This window comes from Bos indicus x Bos taurus, chromosome 4 (assembly GCF_003369695.1).
Source record: "Bos indicus x Bos taurus breed Angus x Brahman F1 hybrid chromosome 4, Bos_hybrid_MaternalHap_v2.0, whole genome shotgun sequence".
NCBI lineage: Eukaryota > Metazoa > Chordata > Mammalia > Artiodactyla > Bovidae > Bos > Bos indicus x Bos taurus.
In genome coordinates, this window is record NC_040079.1 from 100,194,201 (window position 1) to 100,205,957 (window position 11,757).

General features: G+C 36.3%; 1 protein-coding gene across 2 annotated transcripts in view; it reads left to right on the plus strand.

Annotated features, from left to right (window-relative positions):
* THSD7A (thrombospondin type 1 domain containing 7A) overlaps positions 1 to 11,236 on the plus strand; it is a 475,647-nt gene extending 464,411 nt beyond the window's left edge. Inside the window, exons 24-28 of one of the 2 annotated variants that reach the window (XM_027540049.1) lie at positions 2,907 to 3,002; positions 6,095 to 6,177; positions 6,530 to 6,740; positions 9,185 to 9,272; positions 9,964 to 11,236. In XM_027540049.1, the coding sequence (XP_027395850.1) occupies positions 2,907 to 3,002; positions 6,095 to 6,177; positions 6,530 to 6,740; positions 9,185 to 9,272; positions 9,964 to 10,048 (563 nt within the window). In that variant the 3' untranslated portion in view covers positions 10,049 to 11,236. The remainder of the gene's footprint in view (positions 1 to 2,906; positions 3,003 to 6,094; positions 6,178 to 6,529; positions 6,741 to 9,184; positions 9,273 to 9,963) is intronic. The other variant, XM_027540050.1, reaches the window with a different exon arrangement.
* The last annotated feature ends 521 nt before the right edge of the window (positions 11,237 to 11,757 follow it).

An 11,757-nucleotide genomic window follows, 5' to 3' on the forward strand; every position in this document is an offset into this window, starting at 1 on the left:
TGCAAAGAACTTCTCTCATGCACCCACAGAACTAAAAGCTGAAAGCTGCATTTGAGGAGCATTACACATCACATGTATGCAGGGTGCAGCAGCAAAGTATTTAGAAGGGGATTTAAAGCATTACGTGTTTATACAGGAGAGAAAAAAGTGTAATATAAACTCGACTTTCAACTCAATTTAAATAAAAAAAAAAGAAAAGTAAAGGGAGATAACATACAAGTAATACAGATAAATACAAATTCATTGAGATAGAAAATAACTAAGATAATCAATAAAACCAATAGCTTGTTTTTTGATCAAAGTAGACCACCTCATGGAAAACTCAATGAAACAAAAAAGAGGACACAGTTATAATACTGATAGTGTTTAAAAACTATAATTTCTGTGAATATATTTTGCTAATAAATGTAAAAACTTGACAGCTATTTAGAATGTTATTTATCAAGAGTAATAGAGAAGCAAACCATAGATTCTGTAACTATTAAAACCCAAGTCTGTCAGATAGGCTCACACATGCACACACACTAAAACCTAGATGGCCTTAATTATGAGTCTTACTAAAATTTAAACAGACAACTCCCATTTATGTGAAATCTTAAGAAATAAAGTTGGGTAGAAAAAAAATGAGAAAAATCTCCCCAGTACAACACCAAGATCACAAACAAAAATGGTAAACAATAAAAATACTTTTAAATCAAAATTTAAATCTTCTACATATTGAAATGGGAGGAGGGCATGGCAACCCACTCCAGGAGCCTTGCCTGGAGAATCCCATGGACAGAGGTGCCTGGCGGGCTGCAGTCCACGGGGTCACAGAAAATGCGATGCGACTGAGCATGCGCACACAGTAAAGCAGCTCATAAACCAGACAAGCCACAGACACAGAAGAGATATCTGAAGTCAGTTTGAAGGAATTCATGTCTAGAACAACTATCCTAAAGCTTTTCAGCATTCGAAGACAATTTCACAGTTGTAAAATTGTGGAGGACCCCAAATGGCTTTTCTTTGATGTATACATATCAAACATTTGCACACTGAAAAATGACAACTGTTAAGTTTTTAAATATTTGGTAACTTATTTAAAACAATCACAAATCAATTGTATGTTATCATAACATATTTCCCAAAAAATAACTATTTTCCAAAGCAAAAAGAAAATAACTTTTATGACAGGCATGGTCTTCTTTTACACTTTTCCACGTCTCTGTAACATCTGGCTTAACTCAAGATAGCTGGATTCTCTTATCTGCCTCTGCATTCAGTTTATGGCCATCTTAGTTTAGTTTCTATATGTGAGGGAAGTCCAGGCTTACTTACCCAGCTGTGCAGTTAGAGGGGAAAATCCTCACACACATACTCTGCTGCTGCTGCTGCTGCTGCTGCTAAGTCGCTTCAGTCGTGTCCACCTCTGTGTGACCCCATAGACAGCAGCCCACCAGGCTCCCCTGTCCCTGGGATACTCCAAGCAAAAACACTGGCGTGGGTTGCCATTTCCTTCTCCAATGCATGAAAGTGAAAGTGAAGTCGCTCAGTCGTGTCCAACTCTTAGCGACCCCATGGTCTGCAGCCTACCAGGCTCCCCCGTCCATAGGATTTTCCAGGCAAGAGTACTGGAGTGGGGTGCCATTGCCTTCTCTGACACATACTCTGAGGGAATGCCAAAGGCATCCCTGGTCCCCGGACCATCATCTGAGAACTGTTATTCTAGAATAAAAAATTCCCACAGCTCAGAAAAGGCATAGATTTCAGTAAGGGTTGGGGAGAACCAAAAGATATACATAAGCAGTTCACAAGAGGAAATCTGAATGCTGCAAAACGTTTTTCTTACTGTTTGATAATAGCTGCAAGTTAAAATGACAAGATAGCTTTCCATACCCTCAACACTGACAAGAAATTTAAATCTGGAACTTACAAATGTTTTTGAGGGTTTAGAGTAATAGTAACTCTTATTCACTACTGGCGGGTATGTAAACTGTCACCATTTAAAGAAAAACAATGAGCTGTGTTTAGTAAAGTTTCAGCTATCCCTACAGTAAAGCCCAGAAATTTCCCTTCTAAATATTTACCTTAAAGAAACACTAGGAGGCTTGCACAAGGCTGGCCACTGAGGCACTGATGTAATAGTATAAATTGAACACGACGTAAAAGCCCATCCATAGAGGAAATAAATTGTAGTTAGTATCATGGAATTCTATGCAGCAGTTAAAATTAATTGACTGTGTCTGTATTAAAAAATCACATAGAAATAGTTCGTCTATAACATTGGCTATTAAGTTTCAAAAAGATATATGTATCATGTGTCAATATAATGCTTTTTAACTTTTAAAACTGCCTACAAATAATACTGTAAGTCATTTATGGATTACATATATTTATATTATAGTCACATTCAAAGAATAAAAAGCCTGTCACAGAAATGCTTGTATCTACTTCAAAATAGTGCATATTGCAGGACAGACACAGAGGGAGATCAGGAAGGACTATAACAGGCCATCAAGTTTGTTAGTATTTTTTACTCATCAACAAACAAAACTAAAGCAAGTATGACTAAACGGTAATATTTGTTAAAATTGAATGATAGGTAGTTGAATATATTTTTTCAGTTATTTGTCCTTATTTGTATGTCTGATATAATGCTTTAAATAAAACATAAATTTAAATTGAAAATCTGGGTTCACATCAAACAGTATGGTAGCCGACTTGTAAATTAGTTGGCATTTAGGCACGCATCTGGAATTTTGTAACATCTATATGGCAACTTCAGGATGGTAACTTCACATTTGAATCATTCAGGATGGACTTCTTATTTGTTTCTAATTGTTTATAAATATTTCACTAATACCTATCTCCATGATGTCCCCCTGGCCTGCAGAATGCCTCTGTTAATGTGTATTGTGTCCCTGCAGATGGACAGTGTTACGAGTATAAATGGATGGCCAGTGCTTGGAAGGGCTCTTCCCGAACAGTCTGGTGTCAAAGATCAGATGGTGTAAATGTAACAGGTAAACCTTCCATTCCTCTTTGTTCTTTGAAAGTCTTCCTATAACACACATGTAATCGGTTCAAGAAAATAAGAAAACAGAGATATTCTTTCAGTATTCCACATGTGGTTGAGTTCACAACACCTGAGCTGTGTACCTGATGACCAGTGATAAATTATTTTACTTTTAAATGTTTCAATTAAATTCCCCCTCACCAAGCCATTTTAGATATTACTGTCTAATTCTAGTAAATTACTATTATAAGTTAATCTCAGATTGTTTTCTTAAAAGTTTTATATATTAGTAACTTACTACACGCTAAAAAGTCAGTGTTTTGTTGACTATATCTGTTTCTGTGCCTTAGAGGCAATATATGCAGTCCAAAAATATTGCCAAGATAATATGATTATACAAATCCAAACATTTTGCTTAAAATCAGAAATCTATAAGCTCTAGTTTTTTTTAATTAACTAAGATACAAGACCTATTGGTAAAACTCAAGCTCAGAGCATCTGAGTAGTCACAGTACCTACTCTGTCCCCACTCAAACCTTATTATACATTGAAAGGAGACATCCAAATGAAGAGCTTTTTTTTTTAATTCCCTTTGACCCAAACAGACCCCATAGAATTAATCTGCTGCTGCTAAGTCACTTCAGTCGTGTCCGACTCTGTGTGACCCCATAGACAGCAGCCCACCAGGCTCCGCTGTCCCTGGGATTCTCCAGGCAAGAACACTGGAGTGGGTTGCCATTTCCTTCTCCAAGACAGTTACTAAAAGTTTCCTTATCTGAGTCCAGTAAATGCAAGGGATCCCAAAGACTCTTGAAGAGGGAAGAAAATTGGCTCCTGAGATAGAGTGAGCCACCCTGCAAAAATTTCCTATCAAGGAACTAAGGTCAGAAGAAGAACCTCAGCATCAAACCTATGGACCCAGAGATGGGTCCCCAGCGTCTCAAACACTGACCTGCTGCCATTGTTTTGACCCTCTGGCAGAGAAAAAGGTAGTGTGCATTTTGGTGCCTCTGAGTAATATCCATTTGTAAATTTAATTGTAACATCTACAGTAAGATGACAGGATCAGGGATCAATATGCTTTTTGGAAAGCATAAATTTTTATATTGAATTTTAAGTTACTTGGATTTACTGAAACCTAATTATGCATTTCCAGCCTATGAAAGCTAGAGCAGGATGTCAAATTGTGTTCTTGTGAAGATAAGATTTTATACATGAGCAATCTGGGTTAAGAAACACTTGATAATAGCAACTCTCAATGGACACATCTATAATAAAGACAAGATACCTACCAGGAAACCCTTTACTCTCTGACAGTGTCATTTTCTGGGAAAAAAAAAATCCAAGCAAGGCACTCTCAGAGGCAACAGGGGGAGACAGAGCTTTGGGGAGAGGAGCACAGGCTTTCTGAACCTGAAGACATGAGAGAGGTGGTCCTTCCCAGGTGGCAGTACTGGTAAAGAACCTGCCTGCCAATGCAAGAGATGTAAGGGATGCAGGTTCAATCCCTGGGTCAGGAAGATTGCTTGGAGGAAGGCATGGCAACCCACTCCAGTATTCTTGCCTGGAGAATCCCCATGGACAGAGGAGTCTGGCTGGCTACAGTCCACGGGGTCACAGAGAGTCAGACACAACTGAAGTGAATTAGCATGCATGGACACCACTCAACTCAGGTTTGGAAAATGAATGTCTACCTTCTTTAAACTAATCAGGAGTTTTATAGCTTTCCCAGTGAATCCTGTTAGTTTTCAGTGTTTTCTTTTTTTTCCCCCCCAAATATGGATGCAAATAATCGTTGTCTGACTTTTATTCTACACATTACAAGTTCTTTTCACACTGAAATTGGAGCTATTCCCCAATATAAGGTAAGTCAAATTTTAAAAGACTTACCTGTAGAAATCATATTTTCAATTTCTTTTCCATAGAGTATCCCATGTATTTATCCCCATCTAAAGCTGTTTTATAGCAAAAAAAAAAAAAAAAAATTGTGTAAATGATTTGTGATAAAACACTATATGCATTCTTCTCCCATCTTTTAGTAGAGGTGAGACTGTTTATGGGAAATAGTCAAGCATGTAAAGTATATTACCTACCTTGATCGATTGTTCTAATTTTATGAATAGTTGTCCTTACAGGAAACTCACAATGGTTTCCTTTGTCTTCATGTGTTTAATGCTGATAACTTCAGTACAGCCATGTCACTCCAGCTGCCTTGCAATGACTAACTGCTTTTACATAACAATTTTTCTGTGAATATTTTGTTTATAATGTTAAGTGATAAGGCAAAGAATTAACACCTTTAATTAGATTCCAGAGGATCATCAGTTCCATAAATAAAGGAAAATTTTTGTTTTGCTAAAATTCTGTGAAATTGATCAAGTGTGGTTTGAAGCTATGAGTTCTTTACATGCTACCAGTTCTGTTTCTTAATGACATCTAGTCTCATCTTGAAAACTTCATTGTAACAACTGTGGCGTACCTGGTATTAAACTCGAGAAGGAGGAGGAAATAAGAGGAGTCACTGGAGAACTGCAGTGTCAAGTTAAAACAATAGTGCAGACATACCACTTAGAAGCTGCATTTGTTTTCTTATATACCAAAAAAAAAAAAAAAAATCCTGAATTAGTGACTTTCTCCAAAAGAAATACGTATTATAAAAAAATCCATTCACAAGGTTGTCACATAAATCAAAAAGGTATCTTAAGTTGAAGACTGTTCATTTGAAAAACAAGGAAAGAATTTTAACTTTAAAAGAGAATTAAATCTGCTTTTTAATGTTGGACTTGGTCTCAGAAACTATGACATTAGCTTGCAGACAATTAGTGTTTTCAAAGTATCGGCTATAAAATCATCTAATCAATAGGTACTTACTGAGCACCTGCTGGGGTGGCAAGTACTGTGTCCTCTGAATGAGAAGGATCTCAAGTTCCTAAATAAAAGTGGTCAAGGTTAACCAGGTATTCCAGTCAGCTGCCCTCAGAAGTCTGTGGGACTCCCAAGGCAGTTTAGGATTCAAAGACCCCTCTACAGCAATGGTTATTTTTTTTTTTATCACTGCAAGAGATGCTATTTGTCAAAATATGATTTTCTGTTCTGCAGGGGGCTGCTTAGTGGTGCGCCAGCCTGATGCTGACAGGTCTTGTAACCCACCGTGTAGTCAACCCCACTCATACTGTAGCGAGGTATGTGTGAATTCATTAGAGTAGACAAGCCAGCTTCATCGTTTGTCATCACACTGCTTCTGGTTCAATCCATCCCCCCCACCCCCCGAAAAATGTCTTGAGGCATAAAATTTCTATTTTGGGACTACTTCTTTTTACCAGTATAAATAATTCTGAATGCACTTCCTTCTACCATTAGAATAAATTTGTATAAGGTACCAAAAAAGTGTGTTATTTTTTACATAGTGGTGACAGAAATTACGTGGAGTAAATTCCCAGAACAGTACTTCTCTAAAGCCTGCCATTCAGGTCAGGTGTGGTATACTTACAAAGATCACCTTGCATGTACAGTGTAAGTCTTGTTCTCCTGCAGACAAGGACATGCAGTTGTGAAGAAGGGTACACTGAAGTCATGTCTTCCAATGGTACACTTGAGCAGTGCACACTTATCCCCGTGATGCTGATACCCACTGTGGAGGACAAAAGAGGAGACGTGAAAACCAGTCGGGCAGTGCATCCAACCCAGCCCTCCAGTAACCCAGTGGGACGGGGAAGGACCTGGTTTCTGCAGCCGTTTGGGCCAGGTGAAGTTACCAGACAGTGCTGATGCGGCATTCCTTGGCTGTATATTTAACCAATAATGAGCAAGCATTTTCTTAAGAGAGAATTATTTCATCTGTAGTCATTTCTTTTGATACTGTCTTATATTCGTATAATTTTTACAATTATTATGAAAAAGACAATCATACTCAGAATTCAGAGATACGAATCTGCTCTCTTCTGAGAAAAATTCTAGGATTGATAAATTTCAGTCATAAATTTAGAATTATTTTCACATTGATTAAAGCAATCTAACAGTGAAAATATTAGGGGGAAAGTGTGTTGTCATGCAGAACTAGAACAAATCAAAACTATGAAAAGACATTCAAGAATTTTCCATCTGACCACAGAGTGCTAAATATTTGAACCCTATATGGGAAGGTCAGTAATGCAGGGGATGCTTGGCAGCCAGACCAATTTCTGTCAGTGCTTGGAGCTGGCACACTCAAATACTCAGAATCTGTACTAGGACCAGATACATGGGGACAGGCGTGGAGCCGTCCTGTCTCGATGGGACAGTCTAAACTTGGAGACTGACCAGACCCATATCATTAAACAGACAGCTCATAATGTATCCAGTAATGGACGTGAAGCCTGGAGGCTGATCACATTCTAGCCTTACTCTGCGCATTCGGTCTCCTCAGTTGATTCAGCCATAAACTCACCCCTGGGACTACGCTGGTGCTTGAAAATGTGCTGCGAGAGCTATATGTAACAGCTCATGCCACTTCTCCTCACACCCTAGAGGGATTACCACTTCATGACCAAAGGAAATTGCCAGGCAAAGCAAAGCATAAACTTCTTCCTAACGCCAGTAGAAACTTGAGAAAGGAAGGAAAGAATCTGCATAGCTAGCACAGCTGTATTTTTAATGCATGGAGTCAAAACACTCTACCTTACTGGTGAATCACTACTGGGATTTTTTAAAAGTATTTTAACCACTTGGGTGATTAATATATAACCACATCATCCCTGACTTTATTAGATTTTGATCTGAAGATAAAATTTATTTTGTAAAGCTGACCTGTCTGTGTAAGCATGGGGAGCTCTTCTTCTCAGTATCCAAGATGGCGGACCAACAAATGGCCATTTGCAGTCTTGACCTTGACCAAGAATCCAAGCAGATCTCCTCATGTCAAAACTGCTTTTTAAATATAACATATTATTATTGTCATTTTTCACTTTATAGTTTTCCTAAAATGAACATTTTAATATACTAAAAAGGTATACATTATAAAAACATACAATTAGAGCATGCTCTTGTTTTCTGAAAAACCCAAAAATATTTGTTGAACTTCTCTCAGAACGGATAAACCCAACAGTAGAACAGTTCTTTTGATTTTGAACTCACTCAGTTTTTAAAAATATTTAGAATTGAAAAAAGAATATCTAGAATATTAACTTGGTTTATTTCCAGCATATGAATGAACTCCTAAGTTGATCCAGCTCTAGGCAAAAATAATCATCATCATCATCATACTACTGATTTTGACATCTTTCAAATGTTGGATAAGCCAGTCTCTGTGGGGTCAGTTTGCCCAATCTATAATTTCAATATTAAAATTAATGTTTAAAAAAAATAAATATAAATAAAATTAATGTTTGGTTGGGTATAACAGAAAATAAATGTTGGTGTGAGGAACAAGTTAGACAAAATCATTAATACTATCATCCATTTGAAGTTTATTCAGAATATAAAACAGAAGTTCAAAGAGAATGAGACCAGAAAACCAAATTTTAAATGTTCCTGTCATAAAACTAGAAAAAAAGTTCCTGTCTTATCTGATTCCATAAATGGAAAAGACAGAAAAAAAGTTCTTTTGAGATTCTTTCATGTGTTAATCAAACTTGGTTATTTTTACAAATGATATTGTCAAATTAATTTTAAAGCACACTCTAAAGTATAAACTAGATAAAGGATTATTAATTCCAAAAATGTTAAATATATTTACTTTCATCTGAAAAAAATATTTAAATGACAAAATTTACATTGAGATACCTGTCAGCATCAAAAAAGTTGTAGGAATTTTCTTGAAATTGCATTGTTTTCTTCTTTTCTCACAATTGCCATTCTGAAGATAGAATGAAAATCAGAAGAAAACATTTATATAGCATAACACATGAGTTTAAAGTAAAAATCCATATAGGAAGTAGCAGAAATTTAGACTTATTAACTTGAAATCTGAACTTGAATTGCAACATTATTTATCATTTTTCAATTCAGTTTTCATTGAGAATTTATCTTTAATGAAAGAGCATCTAACACATAATATCAGCTTTGCATTAATCATTAACTCTGCCTAAGCAATAATTCATTTTGAGTTTTCAAAGAACTTGGTCATATGTGACTGGTCATTGGTCATAGTTAAAGACTGTAATATATACAGCAGACTAATGTAAGTTAATGACCAATGTCTGTTCTTCTCAGATGGGAGACTGAAGACCTGGGTTTATGGTGTAGCAGCTGGGGCATTCGTGTTACTCATCTTCATTGTCTCCATGATCTATCTAGCTTGGTGAGTGTTTAAATATTTAAAAATCTACGGAGATCTATTTCAGAGGAAATACTTTCAATTGGCCATAACCAGGAACAGCGATCTAATGTCCCACATAAGCATTCCACATTTATTTAGGGTTCATCTGAGTTTCTGAATAAGCATAGATGGATAATCTAAAAGCAACTGAATCCGAACCATTTAATTTCTGAATATGAGCCAGAACTGCCCCAAGTCATCTTCTCAAGTTGTTCCCCCTGGTTATGCAAGCACCATATATTACTTTGTATACTTATGGTGAACTGTACTTTTTTTATTAAGTTACTACTGAGGAAGAGATTATGATAATACCTAATTCAACTGTCTTTTAAAACATATTATAAGTTGTGTTATTTATAAAAGTTTGTGGACAAATATAAATGACTATACTATAACATTATTCCATTATTAGTACCAGAGAAATTATATCTAGAAAATTTATCTTTTACAGAATAATAATATACTTGAAGGGTTCTGGTTTATGTTTATTCAGAGGAATAAAACTGAGGAATTCAAAAACCAGAAAATCAAATTTTGGGGTTGAATTTAGAAAGTGTAGGCAATTAAGCAATTTTTAGGTTTATCACTGTTTCAGTTTTTTTCATTTAAAGCAATAAAAATTACAATTGAAGATTTTCTTTCTCACAGTTTTATTGATTTTTTTTTTTAACAGCAAGAAGCCAAAGAAACCCCAAAGAAGGCAAAACAACCGGCTGAAACCTTTGACCTTAGCCTATGATGGAGATGCTGACATGTAAGTCGTAACTTACTCTGCAGCTTCCAATTTCAGCTTTCTGCCTTTGCTGTGGATATCCAGAGGCCACAAAGCTATTTAAACTGTGTGGATTAAACTACAGTGTTACTTCTTAAAAGATCATCATTAAGGAAGGAGTGAAAATCACAGTGCCATTGGATATACCAAGTCAGGACTACTTACATCGAAACCATCAGCCCTGAGAATTCTAGGAGATTTAGTTGATACATGATGCATTCTGAGTCTTATGTGATCTTTTCTGAAATCTACCAACTGATAATTCACTTTCATCTCTAAAAACACGATGGTGGGACTGACCAGTTTAGGATGCCTGATGCAAGCCTCTGTCTGCAGTGTTAACCCCTAGTAACATTTTCGCATGAAGAGTTTAATACCAAAATCTCTACACTACTATATTCAAACATAACAACATGCCTACTCAATTGAATGATACACATTATTATGTCAGATTATATACTTGTTAATAAGCAATTTTAATGGTGGCTAAAACTAAGCTCTAAACTGAGCAGAAAACCCATTGAGTAAATTCAGCATCTTGGTGGTTGATAATAGTTTCATTGAGTTGCATTTCAGAGGCAAAGACCCTTTTGTAAGACTTCTTGCCTCTCTCCAAAGTGCGAATGCTGGACATGTACTAGTACCTTAGAAGAGTCCTCAAGTTCAGTATTTTACAATGGTTGTTGTCTGGAAAACTAATTTGCTTGTGTTAATACAGTACATTTCTACTTTCCCTAATTTTCAAACTGGTTGCCTGGATCTTTTTTTGCTATATGGAAGGCACATTTTTGCACTATATTAGTGCAGCATGATAGGCGCTTAACCAGTATTGCCATAGCAACTGCCTCTTTTCATATGGGATGAAGACATCTGTGCTCAAAGTGTCGTGGAGACATTTACAAGTTCTTGTGTCCTGAAGAGAGTAAAAGTTCAGCTGGGACGGCGACAGGATGGAGTTAGCTGTTACATCTGCTGTATACATACTTCCTCATCGCTGCAGCCACTGTGATATCAACAGCATGGCGATAACTTCAGTGTTCAAGTCCCGAACTCACTAACCCTCCAAAAGACGGTCCCCTCTAGTCAGCTTCTAATTGTACTTTGAAGGCTGTTTATGACTAGATTTTTATATTTGTTATCTTTGTTAAAAAAAGAAAAGAAAAGAAAAAAAGGAGCTGGTTGTCTTTTTAATTTTGAGCAGATGGAAAAAATAATTTATTGGTGATTTTTTGTAATTAAAAGAAATCAAAATGGTCTGATTTTTTTTTTCCTCCCAGATTTGTTTTCCTACTTTCAGATGGAATGTATTTCAAAATCCATAGTTTAGTCTTTCTCAGTGGTAAAATTTGAAGCAAGTCTTTTTAATGTATGATATCAAAAACTAGAATTTTCAAAAGAGAAAAATAAATATTTTGTCCAGGACCTCATTAAATATCTAGACCAAGGGTGGCACATTCTTTTTTTTTTTTTTTTTTGGTAAAAGGTCAGATGGTAAATATTCCAGCCAGGTCTATGTTGCAGCCTGTCCATTCTGCCGTTGTGAGAACACAGCCATAGACAATACACAATACCGTCCATAGAGAATGGGCGTGGCTATTTTTCAATAAAACTTCCTATAAAGTCAGCAGGCCATGTTTGCAAGTTATGATTTGCTGGTCTAGAGGTTTTTTCCCAGTGCTAATTGTCCATCATGTC